The sequence below is a fragment of the Canis lupus genome, unplaced genomic scaffold (assembly GCF_011100685.1).
Source record: "Canis lupus familiaris isolate Mischka breed German Shepherd unplaced genomic scaffold, alternate assembly UU_Cfam_GSD_1.0 chrUn_S1650H1843, whole genome shotgun sequence".
Taxonomy (NCBI): Eukaryota; Metazoa; Chordata; class Mammalia; order Carnivora; family Canidae; genus Canis; species Canis lupus.
The window spans coordinates 5,465-30,217 of NW_023330495.1; the positions used below are offsets into that span (position 1 = coordinate 5,465).

General features: G+C 50.8%; 2 protein-coding genes and 1 long non-coding RNA gene across 4 annotated transcripts; all 3 read left to right on the forward strand.

Moving 5' to 3' along the window:
- The first annotated feature begins 405 nt into the window (after window positions 1-405).
- LOC119878468 (skin secretory protein xP2-like) lies at window positions 406-2,880 on the forward strand. Its single transcript, XM_038589087.1, has 4 exons — window positions 406-464; window positions 1,042-1,101; window positions 2,008-2,201; window positions 2,420-2,880. The coding sequence occupies exons 3-4, from the start codon at window positions 2,036-2,038 to the stop codon at window positions 2,878-2,880; spliced, it is 627 nt and encodes a 208-aa protein (XP_038445015.1). The 5' UTR covers window positions 406-464; window positions 1,042-1,101; window positions 2,008-2,035.
- An 11,035-nt stretch (window positions 2,881-13,915) lies between these two features.
- LOC119878473 lies at window positions 13,916-16,933 on the forward strand. The gene is made up of 2 exons (XR_005386936.1): window positions 13,916-14,071; window positions 15,517-16,933. It is a non-coding gene; the product is annotated as an uncharacterized LOC119878473 (long non-coding RNA).
- Window positions 16,934-18,751: 1,818 nt separating this feature from the next.
- LOC119878471 (ral guanine nucleotide dissociation stimulator-like) lies at window positions 18,752-22,895 on the forward strand. 2 transcript variants are annotated; one of them, XM_038589092.1, is made up of 5 exons: window positions 18,752-18,966; window positions 20,227-20,420; window positions 21,001-21,060; window positions 21,968-22,161; window positions 22,382-22,895. In XM_038589092.1, the coding sequence occupies exons 1-5, from the start codon at window positions 18,829-18,831 to the stop codon at window positions 22,720-22,722; spliced, it is 927 nt and encodes a 308-aa protein (XP_038445020.1). In that variant the 5' UTR covers window positions 18,752-18,828; the 3' UTR covers window positions 22,723-22,895. The 2 variants fall into 2 exon arrangements, with proteins under 2 accessions (XP_038445020.1, XP_038445021.1); XM_038589093.1 differs by having other exon boundaries at window positions 18,753-18,966; window positions 22,388-22,895.
- Window positions 22,896-24,753: the final 1,858 nt, after the last annotated feature.

Below are 24,753 nucleotides of genomic sequence, written 5' to 3' on the forward strand. Positions count from 1 at the left end.
AGAGCAGGGAGGGGAGAGGGAGACCCAGGCTCCTGAAGCAGACTGGGCCCCAAGCGCAGGGCCTGCCAGGGCGGGATCCCAGGGTGCTGAGGCCACGACCCGAGCCACAGCCCAGAGTCAGAGGCTAAGTGACTGAGCCACAGGCATCAAGGCCCGGGTTCCTGCCGTGGGCACTCCTGCCCCCCACGGCCCCCGAGAGCTCGGGCTGCGGGCTGCGCTCCCACCCCAGGCCTCCCGGCGGCTCCATGCACGTCCCCTCTGTCCCAACTCAGGGTGCAAGGGCCTCGGCCGGGAAGGCGCCTCCCATCTGCCCGACGAAGCCCAGCCGGACGGAGCTGCTGGAGCAGGAATTCCAACAACTGCTGCCCGCCTTGCTGCGCAGGGATGTCATCTCCGTTTTCATTTTTAGACAACTGTCATGGATTTGCCACCACCGACGAGGTGCTGGATCTGCTGTTTACGAAGTGAGCACCTGCGCCTCCGCAGCCCAGGGGTGGGCCACCTGCTGGTGGGGAGGCTGGGAATGGTTCTGAGCTGCCCGGCCTCGGGCCGCTCCCCCGCCTGGAGCAGAGTCACCCAGGGCACAGTGGGGTCCCGGAGGGCAGCCCCGGGGCCTGGCCTGTGGCGGGTCGGCCAGAGGGGCTGTGCCTGTGCTCCGCAGCCGTCCCCTCCCCCGTGACGGGGCCTGTGCCTCCTCCCCACCGTCACCGGGGTCCTGAGCTGGCCTCTTTTCCCATTGAAAGGGAGGTTGGAGAGTCCATCGGGGGCTGTGTCCTGGGGCAACCACACAGGGGGACCCCGGGGTCCCCGGGCGCCCAGGCCCACTCAGATATCGGCCGTGGGCCTGGCCGGAGCCTTTCATGCTCAAGCATTCAGGAGGCCCCGGCAGGTGCGGGCGCTTCTCCGGGGGCTGCCCGTGGCCCCCCGCACAGAGCTGACGGCCCCCGGGCTCCGGCCTAGTCGGGGGTCAGAGGTGACAGCCCCCACGGTGAGAGGTCGCGGCCACAGGATGATTCGTGGGATGCCCCCGCCCTCCCCTAGATATGGGTGCATCGCAGCTGCGTGTGGTGGCGACGACGCGGTCCTGCAGCGCTGGAAACTGTGAGTGACTCCGGCCCCTGCCCGAGGGCCTTCCCTCTCCAGGAGGGCAGCGAGGGGGCTGTGGGCCGGGGTGCTGGACCCTCACCCCACACATCTGCAATTCCCGTGACGGGGTAAAGGTCTAAGGGCCCTTCAGGAAAGGAGGAAAGGAGAGCCGTGAATAGGGTGTGGGCTTGGTGGGAGAGCACTGGGACCCCTAAGGGAGACTTTCTCCATGCCCGCCCCTCCCAGCCCTCTGTCTGCCCCACACCTGGGACCCAGAGCAGAGGGGGTGGGGAGCATCGCACTCCCCAATCTGGTGGCACCTGGACCCAGTGCACAGCAGGTTGCCACGAGGGCCATTGAGGGCTCACAGACCCGGTGGCCCTGGCCCCGTGGGAGACGGCAGATTAGAGTCAGTGGAAGGACACCCCCCGGGGCCCCTCATGAGGGAGGCAGCGCAGAGCCACAGGGAGGGAAAGTGGAGGTCCCGGGTGGCTCCTGGCAAGGCCTGGCAGGACACAGAGCCCGAGCCCTCCTGGCTTGGACCTTCCCAGAGCGACAGTGTGTGCAGTGAGGGCAATGACAGGCCAGACGCCCCCCGTCCCCGGACGCCTGCCGGTGGATTCAAGGGGCAAGTGGGCAGGGAGCCAGGCTGAGGAGGGAGCCCCGCTTCCCAGCAAAGACCGTGATGGTCACACCGCTGGGCGTGGGCTCCCCCGCACAGAGGCTTCGTGCCAGCCCCTCCTCGGGGAGCAGGCCTGTGGCAGGCAGGACCGCCAGGTGGCAGGTGGACGAGGAGCAGGACTGGCCTCTGACAGCCCCGCACGGGAGGCCGAGGCCCCGGGTCCTGCAGGGCTTCCCCGGGACACCTCGGTGTGAGGGAGCCCTGTCTTCTGACCCCTGTGCCCACCTGTCCCTCCCCAGGGCCATCTGCTGCATCCTGGAGATATGGATGGACTATTATCAGGAGGACTTTTGTCGGCTCCCCCAATCTGCCTCCCTGAAGAAGATTCTGGAATTCATAAGGCAGCGCATGCCAGGCACAGACGTGGAGCTCCGTGCCCGGCGTTACCTGCAACAACTCAGACGCCTCCATGCAGCGGAGCCAGAGGCTGGGGGTGAGGAGGCCTGGGGGTGGCCGAGCTGGGGACAGGGTGGCCCCACGGATCCAGCGTCCGTGCAGCTGGGCCGGGAGCAGGGGTTCGGCTCACACCCCATCCCCACGAGCTGCAGGCTGTGGACACCTCCCAGGGCTCTTTGAGCGGTTGGAAGAGTGTCCTTGATTTGGGAGGGACGTGGAAAGTCCGTCCTGGTGGTGATACTTGTCTTCTTGGAGCTACAGCTTCGGCCCGAGCAAAAGACCCTGAAGCACTTCCGGAGCCCGCCCCAGCCCCAACTGTGGGGCCTGCTGCCTCGGATGGGCCTGAAGTGCTCGAGGCCGCCCTGGCTGCTGGGGCTGAGGGCTTGGCCCCAGCTGAGGTGCCAGCTGGGGAGGCGAAGCCCCTGCAGATAGTGGTCACTGCTCTAGATCACGGCTGCGCCCTGGACGAGCCACGTGCACCTGCGGCCACCCCGGAGGAGGAGCAGGCCCTGGCACCTGCAATCGGGGTCCCCAGAGTGCCAGAGCCGCCAATTGCCTCGGGACAACTGGCTTCAACCTCTGCGCAGCCCCCTGACCACCTCGGGAGCCCGCCCCAGCTCCCACCGCGGGCTCGTCATGCCTGCAGCCCAACGGAGGCTTGCCCTTCCCGTGTCATTTCACTGTTTCTATATTTTGAGTTTTTCTTTAACCTGTAAAATGGCTTATGAGTTTTATTGTAATAAAGTATAAGTTAACTTCAAACAAAATTCACTCTGATGCTTTTAAATTATACATCGTGGACCTACACTTTAGGTCCATTCACAGTGTCACAGGTCCCAGAGCCCAGGGGCCGGGGGACACAGCCCAGGATCGGGTGCTCCCCCAGGTCAGGCAGAGGCCGGGAGGACACAGGACAGCCAGGTGGCTCCTGCCCCCGGGCGGGCCCGAGCTGTACAGATCGGGGCCCGCCCCTGGAGCATCCAGGCCCCTGCACACTGGGAGCTGCAGTAGTCACTGCGGGAGCTGACTCCAGAGCTGCACAGCTGGCCGCCCCCACTGTTGTTGTCCCTCCTGGTGTCACCCTGTACCTGGGACTGAGCAGGGGCCTCACAGATAAACAACTCCCACTGAGCCATACACCTGGCAGGGGCCTGGGCAGCTCCCCAGGTGCACACACCCAGAATCAGCACAGCAGGCCCCTCCCTCAGAAGACCAGCTAGAAGGTCAGGGGAAAAGCAAGGTATTGACCAAGCAGCACTGGAAAGTTCCAGGGGAAGCCGAGGGATTTACAGTATATAGAATCAGAGGATACTCCCCCTTGTTTTTTCTTTTCTGTTTGTTTCTGTTGTTTCCCCACCCCCCCCCTTTTTAATTCTTTTTTATTTCTTCTTTTCTTTTTTTCTCTCTCTCTCTTTCTCGTTATTCCAGTACAACTTGTTTTGGCCACTCCGCACTGAGTAAAATGGCTAGAAGGAAAAACTCACCTCCAAAGAAAGAAATCAGAAACAGTCCTCTCTCCCACAGAGTTACAACATTTGGATTACAATTCAATGTCAGAAAGCCAATTCAGAAGCACAGTTATAAAGCTACTGGTGGCTCTAGAAAAAAGCATAAAGGACTCAAGAGACTTCATGACTGTAGGATTTAGATCTAATCAGGCCGAAATTAAAAATCAGTTGAATGAGATGCAATCCAAACTGGAGGTCCTAACGACCAGGGTTAACGAGGAGAAGAAACGAGAGTGACACAGAAGACAAGTTGATGGCAAGGGCGGAAACTGAGGGAAGAAAAGAAAGACAATTAAGAGACCATGAGGATAGGTTAAGGGAAATAAATGACAGCCTCAGAAGGAAAAATCTACATTTAATTGGGGTTCCCGAGGGCGCCAAAAGGGACAGAGGTCCAGATTATGTATTGAACAAATCATAGCTGAAAACTTTCCTAACTTGGGAAGGGAAACAGGCATTTAGATCCAGGAGCTAGAGAGATCACCCCCACCCCCCTTAAATCCATAAAAACCGCTCAACATTTAACATTTAATACTGGAACTTGCAAATTCCAAAGATAAAGAGAAGATCCTTAATGCAGCAAGAGACAAGAAATCACTAACTTTTATGGGGAGAAGCTTTAGGACAACAGCAGACCTCTCCACAGAGACCTGGGAGGTGAGAAAGGGCCGGCAGGATACAGTCAGGGTCCTAAATGAGAGGAACCTGCAGCCAAGAATACTTTATCCAGCAAGGCTCTCATTCAGAATAGAAGGAGAGATAAAGAGCTTCCAAGAGAGGCAGAAACTGACAGGATATGTGACCACCAAGCCGGCTCTGCCAGAAATATTAAGGGGGGACCCTGTAAAAGAAAGGGGAAGTCCAAGGAAACAATCCACAAAAACAGGGACTGAATAGGTATCATGATGACACTAAATCCATATCTGTCAATAGTAACTCTGAACGTGAATGGGCTTAATGACCCCATCAAAAGGACGCAGGGTTTCAGACTGGATAAAAAAAGGCAAGACCCATCCATTTGCTGTCTCCAAGAGACTCATTTTAGACATCAGGACACCTACAGCCTGAAAATAAAAGGTTGGAGAACTGTGTACCATTCAAATAGTCCTCAATAAATGCAGGGGTAGCCATCCTTATATCAGATAAATTAAAGTTTGTCCCAAAGACTGTAGTGAGTGAGGTGAAGAGGGACACTATATCATACTTAAAGGATCTATCCAACAAGAGGACCTAACAATCACGAATATTTATGGCCCGGATGCGTGAGCCGCCAAGTATATCAATCGATTAATAACCAAAGTTAAGACATACTTAGATAATAATACACTTATACTTGGTGACTTCAATGGAGCGCTTTCTGCAATCCACAGGTCTTTTAAGCACAACATCTCCAAAGAAACAGGAGCTTTAAATGATACACTGGACCAGATGGATTTCACAGATATTTATAGAACTTTACATGCAAACGCAACTGAATACACATTCTTCTCAAGTGCACGTGGGCTTTCTCCAGAAGAGACCACAAACTGGGTCACACATCAGGTCTTAATTGATACCAAAAGATTGGGATCGACCCTGTGTATTTTCAGACCATAATGCTTTGAAACTAGAACTAAATCACAAGAAGAAGTTTGGAAGGATTTCAAATACGTGGAGGTTAAGGACCATCCTGCTACAAGGTGAAAGGGTCAACCACGAAATTAGAGAAGAATTAAAAGATTCATGGAAACTAATGAGAATGAAGACACCACCATTCAAAATCTTTGGGATACAGCAAAAGCAGTCCTGAGGGGGAAATACATCGCAATACAAGCATCCATCCAAAAACTGGAAAAAACTCAAATAAAAAAGCTAACCTTCCACCTAAGGGAGCTGGTGAAAGACAGCAAATAGATCCAACACCCAGCAGAAGAAGAGGGTTAAAAAAGACTCGAGCAGAACTCAATGAAATAGAGACCAGAAGAACTGTGGAAAAGATCAACAAAACCAGGAGTTGGTTCTTTGAAACAATTAAGAAGGTAGATAAACCATTAGCCAGCCTTATTTAAAAGAAGACAGAAAACACTCAAACTAATAAAATCATGATGAGAAAGGAGAGATCACTACTAACACCAAAGAAAGGACCTAGAGTGTATTCTATATGTTAAGCAAAGTCAGTCATTCAGAGAAAATACCAGATGATTTCACTCATATGTGGAATTAAAACAACAACAACAAAAAACAACAACAACAACAACAAACGAATATGGGGAAGGAAGGAAAAGAGTGGGAGGTATACTATAAGAGATTCTTTAGTACAGAGAACAACAGGCTTGCTGGAGGGAAGGAGGGCATGGGATTGGCGTGGTGATTGGCAGTGAGGAGGGCACTTGTTGTGATGAGCACTGGTGTTATAGGTAAGTGATGATCACTAAAACACTAGTCTTGAACCAATATTACGTATAATGTTAACTAACTAGAATTTAAGTAAAACTTGAAAAAAATAAGGAAAGAAGACTCATGGAATGGTAAAGCTTGCAGGGACCATGGTAGTCCAGTAGCAAGCACCTTGTGCATTAAAAGATGAGGAGGGGGCGCCTGGATGGCACAGTCAGTTATGTGACCAACTGTTGGTTTCAGCTTGGATCCTGATCTCGGGGTCATGAGGTCGAGTCCCACATCGGGCTCCGTGCTCAATCTGGAGCGTGTTCTCCCTCTCTCTCTAACTCCCACTTGTGCTCTCTCTCCCTCTCTCTGATTTATATATAATATAATCTTAAAAAAAAAAATAAGATGAGAGAAATAAATCACATTTTCAGACACAGTGCAGACCCTGGAGCTACAAAGCCTCACCTATACCACATGCACTACCCTGCTTGCCTCATCTTCCTCAATCTCCCTTTTGTGCTCTCTCTTCCTCCTTTTTCTTTCCTAGACACCATATGCTTAGTGAGGCCAGCAGGACCAAGAGCTAAAAATGTCCTGGGTGTGGCCCTTCATAAAGGCTTTCATCAAAGGCACTTACCTTGAAGTGGAAGCCATGATGAGCCAGAAACAGAGATTTGTCTATATGTGCAGAGTCAAAGAACCTGTAAGACAGCAAAAGTCGATTTTTTAAAATTGTATGCTGGGCCGCCCGGGTGGCTCAGTGGTTTGGTGACTGCCTTCGGCCCAGGGTGTGATCCTGGAGACCCAGGATCGAGTCCACGTCAGGCTTCTGCGTGGAGCCTGCTTCTCCCTCTGCCTGTGTCTGTGCCTCTCTCTCCCTCTGTGTCTTTCTCATGAATAAATAAAGAAAATCTTTAAAAAATAAAAAATAAAATTAAATATGTATTCTTTCATTGTAAAGGACCTTAACTATCAATTTCACTTTAAAAAAAATTGCATGCTAATTAGCAAGGATAGGACCTTCTCCACCATTTAAGTGAAAAAAAAAAAAAAAAAAAAAACCAAGAATACCAAAACAACATTTTTAGCCTAAAGTTCACTAGCAGTAAGCAGAGGATGGATTGAATACACACAGCAGAGGGGGTCTAGTCAACTGGCCAATCAGAGGGAAAAAAACAACGAGCCCTCCACGTCCTGCTGAAACATATTATAGGTCAAAGGTTTCACCGTCAAAACTACTGGCATGTGGGCCGGATGAGCCTTTGTTGGGGGGGCTGTCCTGTGAATTACGGGATTTTAACAGCTTCTCGGAACTCCACCCACTAGGTGCCAGTAAAACACGGATCCCCTACCTGTGAAATCAAACATGTTTCCAGATATTGCCATACGTCCCATGGCGGACAAAATTGCACCTGGTTGACAACTATTATTCTATCTATATCAAGACTCCAATAGATCGTACCGTAAAAAGGAAATACTGTCTACTAGTGCTGCCCAATATGGTATGTGGTTATTACATATCTGATATATATGGCGAGTGTGATTGAGAAAGTGAATTTTCTCAATATATAAAATTTTATATAATTTAATTAATTTTAATGTAAATTGTCACATGTGCCTGGCCAGTGACCACCACATTAGTGAAGTCTCAGATGTATAAAGAGCCAATTATGAAACAACGTTCTCTTAACAACCAACAGGTCAAAGAAGAAAAACTTTTTCCTAGGTTAACTTAAGGGGGAAATTAAAAAGCATCTTGAGGCCATCTGGGTGGCTCAGTTGGTTAAGCCTTCGACTCCTGATTTGGCTCAGATCATGATCTCAGTATCTTGAGATCGAGCCCTGTGCTGGGTTCTGCAGTGAGTGTGGCGCCTGCTTAAGATTCTCCCTCTCCTTTCCCCCTGCCCCCACCCACTCCTGGGTTCTCTTTCTTACATAAATACATAGTATCTTGAAACAAATGAAACAAGGAAACCCAATATACCAAAACATTTAGGCTGCAGCAAAAGATTTCTAGGAGAGCTTAATGCTATAAACACATACAGAAAAAAAAAGAAAAAAATATATATATATAAATCTCTCAAGGAACTCTAGAAAGAATAGATGAATGGATAAAGAAGACGTGGTACATATGCGATGGAGTATTATTCAGTTATACAAAAGAATGAAATCTCGTCATTTGGAATGACGTACATGGAGCTAAAGAGTAATGCTAAGTGAAATAAGGGAGTCAGAGAAACACAAATACCATATGATTTCATTCCTAAGTGTAATTTAAGAAACAAAAAAAGAATGTGCAAAGGGGGGCACCTAGGTGGTTCAGATGGTAAAAGCATCTGACTTTGTATGCTGTTTATTGTTTTCACTTCACGAGACTTAATACTCTTTCATGAAAAGAACTCTTACTAAACTAGGAGTAAAAGTAAACCAACTAAACATCATAAAGACCAAATATGAAAAAAAAAAATCCCAACTAATGTACAAAATAGCAAAAGACTCAAACTTTTCCTCTAAAAATAGGATCAAAATAAAGTTCTTTACTTCTGGCCTTTCCATCAAATATAGTACTAGAAAACTTAGCCAGAGCAATTAGGCAAGTAAAAGAAACAAAACACATCCAAACTGGAAAGGAAGAAGAAGAATCATATTTGCATATACCATAATCTTATACGTAGAAATCGTAAGGATTAAAAAAATTAGAAGCAGTAAACAAATTCAACAAGGTTGCAGAAATGAAAACCAACACACCAAGAAGCAGTTGCATCTCTAGATGTTAACAATGAACAATTTGAAGTGGAACTCAAGAACACAACTCCATTTACCACAACACTGAAAAAGGTAAGATATTCAGGAACAAGACTAATGAAAGAAGTGAAAGAATCATACACTGAAAATGAGAAAACATATGTAAGAGTAATGTTTAAAAAAAAACCCCAAAATAGATATCTATTTTATAGATAAAATGCTTGAAAGGAAACATAAGGAAAAGATTCACAATATTAGATCTGCCAATGATTTCTTTCTTTTGTAAACAGGCTCCATACCCAGGGTGGAGCCTAATATGGGGCCTGAACTCACAACCCTGAGATCAAGACCTGAGCTGACATTGAATCATATGCTTACTGACTGAGCCACCCAGGATCCACGGACCTGGCAGTGATTTCCTGACTACGATACCAAAGCACCAGCAAACAAGTAAACATAGACAAATGGGGTCTATAAAACTTCAAATGCACCAAAGGATACAATCTAGAGAGTGAAGAGACAACGAATAGAATGGGAAAAATATGTGCAAACCATGTATTTGACAATAAGTTAATATACAAAAAACTCCTACGAACTTCGTCACAAGGCAACAAGTAGCCCATGGAAGAAAGGACGAAGAGCCTGTACAGACATTCCTTGAAAGAAGATGTATAAATGGCCAATGAACCTATGAAATGATGCTCCACATCACTAACCATCAAAAAAGGCAAATCACAACCACGATGAGGGTCACCTCACACCCACTAGGATGACCACTGTTAAAAAATAAAATGTTGGCAAGGATATGGAGAAATCAGGACACTTGTGCATTGCTGATAGGAATGTAGCATGGTGCAACCACTATGTAAACAGTATGAGAGTTCCTCAAAAAAATTAAAACTACAACTACCATATAATCCAGCAATCCTATTTCTGGGGTACGTGTAGTCAAAAGAATTGAAAGCAGGGTCGCCAAGAGACCTCCATCCTCATAGAAGCATTCTTTATCATAGCCAAGGGCTGGGAGCAACTCAGATGTCCATCAAAGGTAAATGGATAAAGAAAATGTGGTGTATACTGATTTTTATTTATTTATGAGAGACACACGGGGAGAGAGGCAGAGACACAGGCATAAACCATAATGAGATACCATTTCATACCCACTAGGATGGCTATTATCAGAGAACCAGAAATAACAAATGTTGGTGAGGATACGGAAAAAATTGAAACCCTGTGCAGTGCTGGTGGAAATATAAAATGCAACTATGCAAAACAGTATGGTGGTTTCTCACAAAATTAAAAATGGCATTACTGTCATGATCCAGCAATTCCACTTCTAGGTACATGCCCAAAAGAACTGAAACCAAAGTCTTGAAGAGATATCTGTACACCCATATTCCTCGCAGAATTATCCACAATAGGCAAAAAGTGGAAGTAACTCATGTGTTCATTGAAATATGAATGGATAAATGCAGTATATACACAATGGAGTATCAGTCTTTTTTTTTTTTCTTTTTTAAAGATTTTATTTATTTATTCATTAGACAGAGAGAGAGAGAGAGAGAGAGAGAGAGAGGCAGAGACACAGGCAGAGGGAGAAGCAGGCTCCATGCAGGGAGCCCGATGTGGGACTCGATCCCGGGTCTCCAGGGTCACGCCCTGGGCCAAAGGCAGGTGCTCAACCCCAGAGCCACCTGGGCTGCCTGGAATATCAGTCTTAAAAGGAAGACTGACACATGCTGTAACATGGATGAACCTTGAAGACCTCCTGATTTCAAAAACTTGCGAAGGGACAGTAATCAAGACAAATATATCAACAGAACAGACAAATCAATGGAACAAAGTCCAAAAATATATCAGCACATATAAAGTCAAATGATTTTTGACAAACGTATTAAGGCAGTTTAATGGAGAAAGGAAAGTCTATTCAACAGTGGTGCTACAACAACTGGTTATCAATATGAAAGAATGAAAAAAAGAACTTTGATCCCTAATTCACACAAGACTAAAAATTAATGAGATAGATCATAGATCTTTTTTTAAAATAAATTTATTTTTTATTGGTGTTCAGTCTACCAACATACAGAATAACACCCAGTGCTCATCCCGTCAAGTGCCCCCCTCAGTGCCCGTCACCCATTCACCCCCACCCCCCACCCTCCTCCCCTTCCACCACCCCTAGTTCGTTTCCCAGAGTTAGCAGTCTTTACGTTCTGTCTCCCTTTCTGATATTTCCCACACATTTCTTCTCCCTTCCCTTATATTCCCTTTCACTATTAATTATATTCCCCAAATGAAAGAGAACATACAATGTTTGTCCTTCTCCGACTGACTTACTTCACTCAGCATAATACCCTCCAGTTCCATCCACGTTGAAGCAAATGGTGGGTATTTGTCGTTTCTAATGGCTGAGCAATATTCCATTGTATACATAAACCACGATAGATCATAGATCTAATGAGAAACTAAAACTGAAGCCTCATAAAGAAAACGTGGAAGAATTTCTTCATGACCTTGGGGTAAGCAACAACTTCTTAGACTGAAGATATAAGATGGTAATGTAACAGAAAAATAGTAATAAATGGAATCTTATAAAAACCTAAAAACTTCTGGGACACTTGGGTGAAGCCTGCTTCTCCCTCTGCCTGTGTTTCTGCCTCTCTCTCTGTGTCTGTCATGAATAAATAAATAAAATCTTAAAAAAAAACTTATAGTTGAAAAATTATAATTGAAAAATTTTTTTCAATTTTTTAAACTTTTGCTTTAAGAAAAATACCATTTAATAAAATGAAAAGTTAAACCATAGACTAGGAGCAAAGACTCAGAACTGTATCGGACCCCGGGATCACTCCCGGAGCCAAAGGCAGACGCTCAGCTGCTGAGCCATCGAGACGTCCCACTAGGAAAATATTTTTAAAGGCATCTCAGCAGTATTAACTTTTCCCAGAATAAAGTATGGAAAACTTACCAACAATATCAAGTTGAGTTTCTTCATCTTCTTCTCTTTTTCTCTTCTTCTCTTTGCTCTTTTTCTTCTTACTGTAGGAGAGAATTTATATAGATAAGTTTAGAAATATTGATTTGATGTTAAACATCTAAGATGGAATCTTACAAGCCTCTTTTAAGCTGTACACAGATTTATGAATTATTGATTCACAGTTATCTACACCGATATGTTCTCTTCCTTCTAATACTGAGAAGTCAGTTCTGATCCTGTATGTATTGTATTATAGTTAAGAGAACAGGCTCTGGAGGACTGCCTTTTTAATCTTGTTATTTCTTAGCTCTGCGACTTTTGGAACATTTCTTAATCACTGTCAGCTTCTCATCTATAACATGAGGATAATAATTTATGCTCTTAAGGTTACTGCGAGGATTAAGGGTGAATGTGAATCTTCCTATGTTGCTGGTGAAAATGAAAAGTGGTACAGCTGCTTTAGGAAATAGTTTGGGGTTCTTCAAAAAGTTAAACAGAGTTATCATATGACCTAACCTATGTACTGCTAGGTATATACCCAAGAGAAATGAGAACACACATCCACACAAAAATTTTCTAAGAAATTCGTAACAGCATGATTCCTAATAGCCAAAAAGTGGAAATACCCCAGATGTCCTTCAACGGGTGAAAGGATAAACAAAATGTGTTATATCCATACAATGGAATATTATTCAGCCATAAAAATAAGGATACTGATACATGCTAGACATGGATGAAGCCAGATACAAGAGACCGCATATTGCATGACTCCATTTATAGGAAATATTCAGAACAGGCAAACTGATAACAGAGAGAAAGTATATTAGTGGTTGCGGGCATGAGGGAAGAGTGGACTGGAGAGGGACTACTAAGGATTATGGGGTTTCCTTCCCAGACCATGAAAATGTTGGACAACATGACAGTGGGGAACTTTGTGGACTAAACACTAAAACCCACAGAACTGTGCTTTATAGGGTGAATTTTATATGTATCATATCTCAGTAATAAAAAAAAAGAAAAAAAAAAAAAAAACAACACCCGGGGTGTTTCCAAATAAGTCGTATTCAAAGTGCTTAGAGTTGTTCTAGGCAGGCAGAAAGTGCTATCTACGTGCGTTAATGAAGATTGATAGTTGTGATGAGCATGAGATGCGCTTATTTGTATTTTCATGGAAACGTAAGCTTTCAGAAGCTAACTCTCCCCTCTCTCCTGTAAAGCCAGGCAGGACAAGCTTCAGATTAACATCTGTAATGAATGATCAACCGTGAGCAAATCTACCAGAGAGAAGAGAGGTGGAGATCTGGGCGGGCAGATACTTTTTCCTAAAAAGTCCAACGACCGTAAATCACCACTACGACCTTCTCCTTGCATTTGGTTCCGCTTACTGTACGCGTTAACTCATCTAATCCTCGTAGCAATTCTTTTTTTTTTTTTTTTTAAGATTTTATTTATTTATTAATGAAAGACAGAGAGAGAGGCAGAGACACAGACAGAGGGAGAAGCAGGCTCCGTGCAGGGAGCCTGACGTGGGGCCGATCCCGGGACTCCAGGGTCACCAGGGTCACGCTCCGGGCCCAAGGCGGCGCCAAGCCGCGGAGCCGCCGGGCTGCCCCCTAGCATCAGTTCTCCTACCGCTAATCTTCCCTAATGAATGAGTAAATAGAAGCTCCAGGATATTAACGGACCTGCCACAAACTGCTAAACTAGTAACTGCGGAGAACGCGGACTTGAGCTTATTCTATACCTGTCAAAACGCACATCTGCATATCGTATTAAAAAAATTAAGGATTTGCTCTTTTTGGGCGGGGGGAGGGAGGGATGATTAATTAAGGGTTTTTTTTGTGGGGGGGGGAATGAAGGATTTTTTTGAGGGGAGACGTTTAAGGAGTACTGGGCGGGGGGGCGGGCGTGAAGTAACGAGCCCTAACAGGAGACGTCGCTGTCACGACCTGCAGCACGAGACTAAGGCGGACGCGCCGAGCAGCGGTCTGGGGGGCTCCTGACCCGGGGCCGGGCCTGCAGCTGCGGCTCGCGGTGGCGCCCTCAGGTCTCCTCCGTCAGGCCGGCCCCGCACGAGCGCCCGGAGCTGCCCGGCAGCCACAGAGCCCGCGGCCGGAAGCAGGCCCGAGGGCGGGGCGCCGGAGTTCCCGGCTCCCTCACACCCCGAGTTCCGCGAGACTCGACTCTCCTCCCCACGGGGGGGGCGGGGGGGGCGGGGGCGCCGTCGGAAGAGACCCAGAGTCTCCCGCGCCAGCTCTGGCCTTACCTCTTGGCCTTGGTTCCCTTGAGCACGAGTTTGGTGGACTTCACGTACGAGTATTCGGCCATGGTTGGGGGGACGCCCTGTCCGCCGAGGGGAGAGCTGGCTAGCGGCAAGAGACCTCCACTGGAGGAGGGACTGGCGAGGGAAGCCCTCCCCGCGCAGAACCGCAGGGACCCCCTGAGCGCGCAGGCGACGGCGCCTCCGAGCCCCGGGCGTTATTTTTCACCCGCCTCTTGGCGCCTACTTCCTGTTTACAGTCTGGGGCTACGGCGACGGCAGAGGGCCGAATTACCTCAGGGTTCATTTGCTTTGGAGAAGCGCGGGTTCGCGTTTCCGCAAAAGAGAAAAAACGGGGGGGGGGGGGGGGGGGATGGGGAGGGGAACGGACGCGCCCCCTGGCGGCCGCCGAGGGCCTGACAGCTGTGGGGGCGCGCTAGAGGTGTCCTGCTCCGTGTCCCGGGAAGGCGACCGGGTGATGAGCCCCGTGATGGGGCTCCCGGAGCGCCCCCCCGCTTTCCTGGGCGTGAGCTGGGCCTCCGAGGGCTTGCGAGCCCTTCCAACCCCATCAATTCCTATTGTGTTATCTAGGGAGACTGGAGTGGTGGGCAGGAAACGACTGGGGAGTCCAGGAAAAGATAATTAAGTGCATAAGTTTGGGGGCAGACGGCACGAGCGCGGTCGGAATCGGGTGCAGGTGCGGCGGAGGCCGAGGCGCACACTCACGACCCGAGAGGTCTGTCCGCCTAGCAGGGGCCTCGGGGGGCGCTCCAGCCCCCGCGACCGTGTCTCCGGCCTGCTCCGGGATCTTCCGACAGTTTCTTAAAAAAAAAAAAAAGAAAGAAAATGTTTCAAAAAACATTTTATTTTTATTTGAGAGGGAGGGAGAGAGAGAGAACGACAGCAGGGGGAGGGGCGGAGCTCCGTGTAGGGCTCCCTCCTGGGGCTCCATCCCGGGGCTCCACCAGGGACTCTCTTCTGGGACTCTGTGATCATGACCTGAGCCGAAGGCTGACCCTTCACCAACTCAGCCACCCAGGTGCCTCTCTTACAACAGTTTGATAGTTCACTTCCCTGATTGCCTTTTCTCCCACTTCCAAACCACCTCTGATAATGCTGCCTGAATGATCATTCTAGAGAACTCGCTGATTATTCCCCAATCTAAAAATCTATTAAAGGCAACCTATTACTTTCAGGAGAGAAACTCCCGGCATCGCTTAGTAAACTATTGACAGTCTGGCCTCTTTTCCCACCACCTAACCTTTGCTACCGTAGTCCCACCAAATGGTTGGAAATGTCTGAATGCTCTCTGTTTGCTTCTGCTCCCTGGAATCCTGCCCTTTCTTCTTTCCCATGCTCTTCACTTGGCCCCAGGGTTTCCAATGTTTAAGACAATATTAATTAGTGGAACCTCACTAAAATAGGGAAAGGAGGAGAAAAGAGAAAGTTAGGAGGTGAAGCCTTACCACTCAACATCAATTATGGTTAATTACAGAAAGAATTATCAATGAAGAGCCCAACAGAAGAATCAGCAGCAGGAAAGAATCATCAATCACAGGCTCCTGCAAGGGAAAGATGTATTTCGTATCTCTGACAACATCTCCACTACCCCTGCAACTCAGCCCTTTGGAAACCATCATGACCTGGACTTCTGCTATTTTTTCCCCCCCAATGGACTTTTGTTTGGAAAAAACCCTCCCAGCTTCATTCTTCTTCTGCACAAAATAATGTTCCTCTTTGTTTGTTGCATGTCCAGAATTGGAATTCTGTTATTCCTGAAAAAAAACCATTTTTTTGCTAGTAAAATAACTGATAGTTTTATTTTTCAGGTTAAAACTCCAAAAAACTGTCTTTAAATTCCCTCCTGCACTCCCCAAGCATCCTGCATTTCTCATTCTGTAGTTAATTGTGTGCTTTTTCAGGGCAGGAACATAAGTAGCTTATTCGTCTTTGTTTCACCTATATACCTTGTGCAGTACCTGCTTCAGAGTAGACCCCGCATAAATGTCTGTTAACATGTTAGGATTGTAAAGCCTGAAGTTCAGCTGTGGGTTAATGAAGAGAGTGGAACATTTAGGAGTGTGACTAGATAGGAGGGGTTGTGGTAGAAAAACAGGAGGAGGAAAATCAGAGGGGTGAGGAATAATATATTATCATGGAGGCCACTGGAGGCCCATTCCTTATTTATTTACCAACCGTCTCTGCAAAAACACCATGTGCTTGATGATAACATGTTGGCACCAGTATGGACAAAGGCAAGGAGCTAGGTGAGTGCTGCGTTGTGAAAAGAGAAGTGAATAGCCCAGTTGGTTGGAGACAGGGCATGTAGATTACAGTGGTGGGATCCAGGATTGAGAAGGCAAAGTTGGGTCATTTTGTACCTGAAAAATTTGCATAATCAGGAAGCAATTGTGAGGGTACTTTGCAGGGGGGTCAGATGAACAGAGTGGTACTCCAGGATGGTTACTCTGCAGCACTTGGCAATGCGATATAAGCCATGAGCTTTGGCTATTTTTTTTTTTTTTTGGTAATACGAGTAACTGACAAAAGATAGTTATTTCAAATAAACACATTGCCAACCACAAGACTAGACAAAGAGCCAGCCCCACTGCCCCCTAGGCTCCTTTGTGAACTTGGTTGATTTCAATAAGTGACCATTTGGGCCACTTGCCTTTTCTCTTCCTGAGCTTTAAATTCCACACTCTTATATTTTAAATTTTCTAATAAAGAGTGAGCCTATAAAACCCTAGCCCCCCACACTTGGCTCTGATAAAAGCAGAAAACCTGCCTGTGCATACTTGTATGCTCGCCATCCTCCTTCCCCCTGCCCTGTGTGACCTCGCTATGTGGTTCCAGGTGTGCTGTGTGATTTCCAGGTCTTATAAATAATAAATCTCTATTGTTTCAAAGTTTCCCATTGTTCTTGAAGGGCATCTTGAAATCATAATAAGAAGCACATTAGCGGGTCCAAACACAAGAGTGGTATATTGATATTAGCATATTGATATGCTAAGACTGGCACAAAACAGTGTGATCAGTGGTGTGATACCAAAACCCTTTTACTCGAGCCATGACTCTTTTTTTTTTTTTAAATTTTTTTTTATTTTTTATTTATGATAGGCACACAGTGAGAGAGAGAGAGAGAGAGGCAGAGACACAGGCAGAGGGAGAAGCAGGCTCCATGCAGGGAACCCGAGGGGGGACTTGATCTCGGGTCCCCAGGATCAGGCCCTGGACCGAAGGCGGTGCTAAACCGCTGAGCCACCCGGGCTGCCCTCGCTTTCTTAGTAAAGAGAAATTTTACCCCCTTACAAACACAGTATGACACAATCCCTTGTACATTTTCATTAGCTTAGTCTAGACCCCCAGGTGACTCAGGGGCTGAGCTGAGCATCCACCTTCGGCCCAGGGCCTGATCCTGGGATCCGGGATCGAGTCCCCCATCAGGCTTCCTGCATGGAGCCTGCTTCTCCCTCGGCCTATGTCTCTGCCTCTCTCACTCTCTGTCACTCTCATGAATAAAGAGATAAAAATCTTTAAATAAAAAACAACAACAGAAAATAATTCGCTTAGGCCTTTGCTGGAAGGTGCTGCTTGTTGCCCAACTTAGGTTCCATGGAGTCCGTGAGGCACGATCACCCTTACATTCGAGGCTTGCCGTTTCTTTGTGTCACCAAAGTGCTCCTTCTTCTTTATCCCTCTCTCTGCTTTTCGGTTTGATGAATTATTTTTTCATGATTCTATTTTAATTACTCCATTTTTCTCCATTCGAGACTCAGCTGTCTTTCTTTTTTTATTTAATGATCTTCAGTGATGTTGCTTCTCCTCTGCTAACTTCCTAGTTCTGCATCTGTGTCTACATTTATATCCGTGTCTCTGTTTCTCTGTCAGTGTACGTGGACACACAACGTGCTTTCAGTTCAGTTGGGGGTCAAGCCGGAGAGTCAGTGCCTCCTGTCTACTTTCAGTTCTGTGGCTGACAGCAGGTTCCCTAGAGCCCAGGTCAGGGCGACCCACTGGGTGCACCGCTGTCCACAGCTCACCCAGTGGGAAGGAGGGAAGGGCCCATAACACACGACAGGCAGGGGTTCAGGATAAGGACGGCCTCACACCTTCTAGGCCGAGACTCTGACACCTTCTGTAGGGTTTGCCTTGGATTCAGGAGCCTAGGATCGTGGGGAGCTATTGCCCATGCCTCCCCCGGTGGGACTGTCATCTTCTGGGCCTCCAGTATGAGAGAACTGGTGCCCACGTGTGTGCACATGGACCTCGTGGGCCTGGGCGCATGTACACACCAAGGAAGAACATGTGGTTGGAGGTATTTCCCGCATGTGACACCCGCCTCCAATGTCATAGATATGATGCCACAGTGGCCTGGGGACGTCTGGAGGAAGCACCCGCTAGGATAATCCCTGTCCCACGGGCAAGATGCAGACCATCCCCGACGGGCACAACGGCTTCTCTGGGGTCAAAACCGGGGAAGAATGGAAAGTTGTGTCTGAACGCAGGCGTGTGTCCAGGCTGGGGCCCTGGCTGCACACAGTCCTTCCCTGGGGCCTGTGGACAGGGGTGCGGGTGTGTCACTGTGTGCACAGGCCATCGCCTGCAGGGACGGGGGAGCCGTCGGCAGCCCCGAGCGCCGCCCCTGCAGCTTCCTCCAGGAGTGGGTCAGGGAGGGGGTCCCAGGAAGTGAGGTCACTCCCGTGACACAGAGCCCAACAGAACTTGGAACCCCCGTGACCAGGCAACCGCATCTAGTGCAGCCCCACCTCAGGCTCACTTGGCTGGAGACATCCGCTCCTGGAAGATGTTCTCCTGCTGCCGGCCCACCTCTGGGGGCTCTGGCTCCCAGGAACCCCAGGGGTGCCGCTTGTTCCAATGCTGTAGGCTTTGGCTCCAGCATAAAAACCAACGCCTCAGGGCGTTTATCAGGAGGCGCCGTCAGGTAAGCCAGAGCAGGCCAGGCCAGGCCCCCTGTGCCAGCCATCCTGGGTGGCCCCATCCCCTCCTCTTCAGCTTCCGGGAAACAGGGATGTGTGGGCAGGTGCATCCAGGCTGGGGGACATTGCAGGGCGGCAGGTTCCCCGGTGATCCCTTCAGGGTCACCCTGAGGTCAAGGTGGGCAGGGTGCAAACAGGGCTCCTGAGGTCCTCTTACCCGCCGAGTAAGAGTCCCCCCGAGGCCCTGCAGCCGATCCCTTTGCTCTCCTTGGGGGAGGGGGGTGCCGCCTGCGCTGTGCTGTGTCTGGATGGGGGCCGCTGGGGGTGCGGCCCAGCCGAGGCGGCCGGACCGGGCGCTGAGGCCTCCTGCCTGGCTGCCGGGCACTGTCTCCACAGAGCTCCACCCGGGACAGGGGGCGCGAGCGGGAGGAAGGGGTGCTCTGCCCCACCGCCTCGAGGAACTGGGAAGTGCCCTGCGCAGCTAACAGAGGCCAGCGCGGGCTCAAATGAGTGCAGGGGCCGGGGCACCCCCGACACCCGGGTCCCCGATGCGGCACGAAGGGCCCCGGGTCCCAGAAGCCAGCCTGCTACTCCCCTGGGCTCCCCCCTACACTCCTGCTCCCACATGAGTCTGCATTCCCCTGCTCCCCACACTTGCCCCAGGGCCCTGCCCCTGCCTGGGCCAGATGCAGAGTCCCTGTGCACAGAGGTGTAGGAATACCAGAGCAGAGCCTTCAGGGGCGGCCTGGTCGCCCAGGGGTTTAGCGCCTGCCTTCCGCCCAGGCCCTGACCCCGCAGGCCCGGGATCGAGTCCCGCCTCGGGCTCTCTGCACCAGGGCTGCTTCTCCCTCTGTCTGTGTGTCTGTCTCTCTCGGTCTCTGTCTCTCTGTGTCTCTTGAGGTCCTTGTACTGATCCAAACTTTTTTGAACATTTATCCTCTAAGATTGTTTCTTTATCGGATAGTTTGTCTTGTTTGTGTAAGAGACAGGCAGAGAGCAGGGAGGGGAGAGGGAGACCCAGGCTCCTGAAGCAGACTGGGCCCCAAGCGCAGGGCCTGCCAGGGCGGGATCCCAGGGTGCTGAGGCCACGACCCGAGCCACAGCCCAGAGTCAGAGGCTAAGTGACTGAGCCACAGGCATCAAGGCCCGGGTTCCTGCCGTGGGCACTCCTGCCCCCCACGGCCCCCGAGAGCTCGGGCTGCGGGCTGCGCTCCCACCCCAGGCCTCCCGGCGGCTCCATGCACGTCCCCTCTGTCCCAACTCAGGGTGCAAGGGCCTCGGCCGGGAAGGCGCCTCCCATCTGCCCGACGAAGCCCAGCCGGACGGAGCTGCTGGAGCAGGAATTCCAACAACTGCTGCCCGCCTTGCTGCGCAGGGATGTCATCTCCGTTTTCATCTTTTTAGACAACTGTCATGGATTTGCCACCACCGACGAGGTGCTGGATCTGCTGTTTACGAAGTGAGCACCTGCGCCTCCGCAGCCCAGGGGTGGGCCACCTGCTGGTGGGGAGGCTGGGAATGGTTCTGAGCTGCCCGGCCTCGGGCCGCTCCCCCGCCTGGAGCAGAGTCACCCAGGGCACAGTGGGGTCCCGGAGGGCAGCCCCGGGTCCCGGCCTGTGGCGGGTCGGCCAGAGGGGCTGTGCCTGTGCTCCGCAGCCGTCCTCCTCCCCCGTGACGGGGCCTGTGCCTCCTCCCCACCGTCACCGGGGTCCTGAGCTGGCCTCTTTTCCCATTGAAAGGGAGGTTGGAGAGTCCATCGGGGGGCTGTGTCCTGGGGCAACCACACAGGGGGACCCCGGGGTCCCCGGGCGCCCAGGCCCACTCAGATATCGGCCGTGGGCCTGGCCGGAGCCTTTCATGCTCAAGCATTCAGGAGGCCCCGGCAGGTGCGGGCGCTCCTCCGGGGGCTGCCCGTGGCCCCCCGCACAGAGCTGACGGCCCCCGGGGCTCCGGCCTAGTCGGGGGTCAGAGGTGACAGCCCCCACGGTGAGAGGTCGCGGCCACAGGATGATTCGTGGGATGCCCCCGCCCTCCCCTAGATATGGGTGCATCGCAGCTGCGTGTGGTGGCGACGACGCGGTCCTGCAGCGCTGGAAACTGTGAGTGACTCCGGCCCCTGCCCGAGGGCCTTCCCTCTCCAGGAGGGCAGCGAGGGGGCTGTGGGCCGGGGGTGCTGGACCCTCACCCCACACATCTGCAATTCCCGTGACGGGGTAAAGGTCTAAGGGCCCTTCAGGAATGGAGGAAAGGAGAGCCGTGAATAGGGTGTGGGCTTGGTGGGAGAGCACTGGGACCCCTAAGGGAGACTTTCTCCATGCCCGCCCCTCCCAGCCCTCTGTCTGCCCCACACCTGGGACCCAGAGCAGAGGGGGTGGGGAGCATCGCACTCCCCAATCTGGTGGCACCTGGACCCAGTGCACAGCAGGTTGCCACGAGGGCCATTGAGGGCTCACAGACCCGGTGGCCCTGGCCCCGTGGGAGACGGCAGATTAGAGTCAGTGGAAGGACACCCCCCGGGGCCCCTCATGAGGGAGGCAGCGCAGAGCCACAGGGAGGGAAAGTGGAGGTCCCGGGTGGCTCCTGGCAAGGCCTGGCAGGACACAGAGCCCGAGCCCTCCTGGCTTGGACCTTCCCAGAGCGACAGTGTGTGCAGTGAGGGCAATGACAGGCCAGACGCCCCCCGTCCCCGGACGCCTGCCGGTGGATTCAAGGGGCAAGTGGGCAGGGAGCCAGGCTGAGGAGGGAGCCCCGCTTCCCAGCAAAGACCGTGATGGTCACACCGCTGGGCGTGGGCTCCCCCGCACAGAGGCTTCGTGCCAGCCCCTCCTCGGGGAGCAGGCCTGTGGCAGGCAGGACCGCCAGGTGGCAGGTGGACGAGGAGCAGGACTGGCCTCTGACAGCCCCGCACGGGAGGCCGAGGCCCCGGGTCCTGCAGGGCTTCCCCGGGACACCTCGGTGTGAGGGAGCCCTGTCTTCTGACCCCTGTGCCCACCTGTCCCTCCCCAGGGCCATCTGCTGCATCCTGGAGATATGGATGGACTATTATCAGGAGGACTTTTGTCGGCTCCCCCAATCTGCCTCCCTGAAGAAGATTCTGGAATTCATAAGGCAGCGCATGCCAGGCACAGACGTGGAGCTCCGTGCCCGGCGTTACCTGCAACAACTCAGACGCCTCCATGCAGCGGAGCCAGAGGCTGGGGGTGAGGAGGCCTGGGGGTGGCCGAGCTGGGGACAGGGTGGGCCCCACGGATCCAGCGTCCGTGCAGCTGGGCCGGGAGCAGGGGTTCGGCTCACACCCCATCCCCACGAGCTGCAGGCTGTGGACACCTCCCAGGGCTCTTTGAGCGGTTGGAAGAGTGTCCTTGATTTGGGAGGGACGTGGAAAGTCCGTCCTGGTGGTGATACCTTGTCTTCTTGGAGCTACAGCTTCGGCCCGAGCAAAAGACCCTGAAGCACTTCCGGAGCCCGCCCCAGCCCCAACTGTGGGGCCTGCTGCCTCGGATGGGCCTGAAGTGCTCGAGGCCGCCCTGGCTGCTGGGGCTGAGGGCTTGGCCCCAGCTGAGGTGCCAGCTGGGGAGGCGAAGCCCCTGCAGATAGTGGTCACTGCTCTAGATCACGGCTGCGCCCTGGACGAGCCACGTGCACCTGCGGCCACCCCGGAGGAGGAGCAGGCCCTGGCACCTGCAATCGGGGTCCCCAGAGTGCCAGAGCCGCCAATTGCCTCCGGGACAACTGGCTTCAACCTCTGCGCAGCCCCCTGACCACCTCGGGAGCCCGCCCCAGCTCCCACCGCGGGGCTCGTCATGCCTGCAGCCCAACGGAGGCTTGCCCTTCCCGTGTCATTTCACTGTTTCTATATTTTGAGTTTTTCTTTAACCTGTAAAATGGCTTATGAGTTTTATTGTAATAAAGTATAAGTTAACTTCAAACAAAATTCACTCTGATGCTTTTAAATTATACATCGTGGACCTACACTTTAGGTCCATTCACAGTGTCACAGGTCCCAGAGCCCAGGGCGCCGGGGGACACAGCCCAGGATCGGGTGCTCCCCCAGGTCAGGCAGAGGCCGGGAGGACACAGGACAGCCAGGTGGCTCCTGCCCCCGGGCGGCCCGAGCTGTACAGATCGGCGGGCCCGCCCCTGGAGCATCCAGGCCCCTGCACACTGGGAGCTGCAGTAGTCACTGCGGGAGCTGACTCCAGAGCTGCACAGCTGGCCGCCCCCACTGTTGTTGTCCCTCCTGGTGTCACCCTGTACCTGGGACTGAGCAGGGGCCTCACAGATAAACAACTCCCACTGAGCCATACACCTGGCAGGGGCCTGGGCAGCTCCCCAGGTGCACACACCCGACAATCAGCACAGCAGGCCCCTCCCTCAGAAGACCAGCTAGAAGGTCAGGGGAAAAGCAAGGTATTGACCAAGCAGCACTGGAAAGTTCCAGGGGAAGCCGAGGGATTTACAGTATATAGAATCAGAGGATACTCCCCCTTGTTTTTTTCTTTTCTGTTTGTTTCTGTTGTTTCCCCACCCCCACCCCTTTTTAATTCTTTTTTATTTCTTCTTTTCTTTTTTTCTCTCTCTCTCTCTTTCTCGTTATTCCAGTACAACTTGTTTTTGGCCACTCCGCACTGAGTAAAATGGCTAGAAGGAAAAACTCACCTCCAAAGAAAGAAATCAGAAACAGTCCTCTCTCCCACAGAGTTACAACATTTGGATTACAATTCAATGTCAGAAAGCCAATTCAGAAGCACAGTTATAAAGCTACTGGTGGCTCTAGAAAAAAGCATAAAGGACTCAAGAGACTTCATGACTGTAGGATTTAGATCTAATCAGGCCGAAATTAAAAATCAGTTAAATGAGATGCAATCCAAACTGGAGGTCCTAACGACCAGGGTTAACGAGGGAGAAGAACGAGTGAGTGACACAGAAGACAAGTTGATGGCAAGGGCGGAAACTGAGGGAAGAAAAGAAAGACAATTAAGAGACCATGAGGATAGGTTAAGGGAAATAAATGACAGCCTCAGAAGGAAAAATCTACAGTTTAATTGGGGTTCCCGAGGGCGCCAAAAGGGACAGAGGTCCAGATTATGTATTTGAACAAATCATAGCTGAAAACTTTCCTAACTTGGGAAGGGAAACAGGCATTTAGATCCAGGAGCTAGAGAGATCACCCCCACCCCCCTTAAATCCATAAAAACCGCTCAACATTTAACATTTAATACTGGAACTTGCAAATTCCAAAGATAAAGAGAAGATCCTTAATGCAGCAAGAGACAAGAAATCACTAACTTTTATGGGGAGAAGCTTTAGGACAACAGCAGACCTCTCCACAGAGACCTGGGAGGTGAGAAAGGGCCGGCAGGATACAGTCAGGGTCCTAAATGAGAGGAACCTGCAGCCAAGAATACTTTATCCAGCAAGGCTCTCATTCAGAATAGAAGGAGAGATAAAGAGCTTCCAAGAGAGGCAGAAACTGACAGGATATGTGACCACCAAGCCGGCTCTGCCAGAAATATTAAGGGGGGACCCTGTAAAAGAAAGGGGAAGTCCAAGGAAACAATCCACAAAAACAGGGACTGAATAGGTATCATGATGACACTAAATCCATATCTGTCAATAGTAACTCTGAACGTGAATGGGCTTAATGACCCCATCAAAAGGACGCAGGGTTTCAGACTGGATAAAAAAAGGCAAGACCCATCCATTTGCTGTCTCCAAGAGACTCATTTTAGACATCAGGACACCTACAGCCTGAAAATAAAAGGTTGGAGAACTGTGTACCATTCAAATAG

Bases quoted from the DNA above. Each gene is read 5' to 3' on its own strand.
- LOC119878468 (XM_038589087.1), top strand. From the start codon at position 2,036: ATGGACTATTATCAGGAGGACTTTTGTCGGCTCCCCCAATCTGCCTCC. The intron at 2,202-2,419 runs GTGAGGAGGCCT...GTCTTCTTGGAG, and splicing joins AGCGGAGCCAGAGGCTGGGG to CTACAGCTTCGGCCCGAGCA.
- LOC119878471 (XM_038589092.1), top strand. From the start codon at position 18,829: ATGTTCTCCTGCTGCCGGCCCACCTCTGGGGGCTCTGGCTCCCAGGAA. The intron at 20,421-21,000 runs GTGAGCACCTGC...GCCCTCCCCTAG, and splicing joins CTGGATCTGCTGTTTACGAA to ATATGGGTGCATCGCAGCTG. The intron at 22,162-22,381 runs GTGAGGAGGCCT...GTCTTCTTGGAG, and splicing joins AGCGGAGCCAGAGGCTGGGG to CTACAGCTTCGGCCCGAGCA.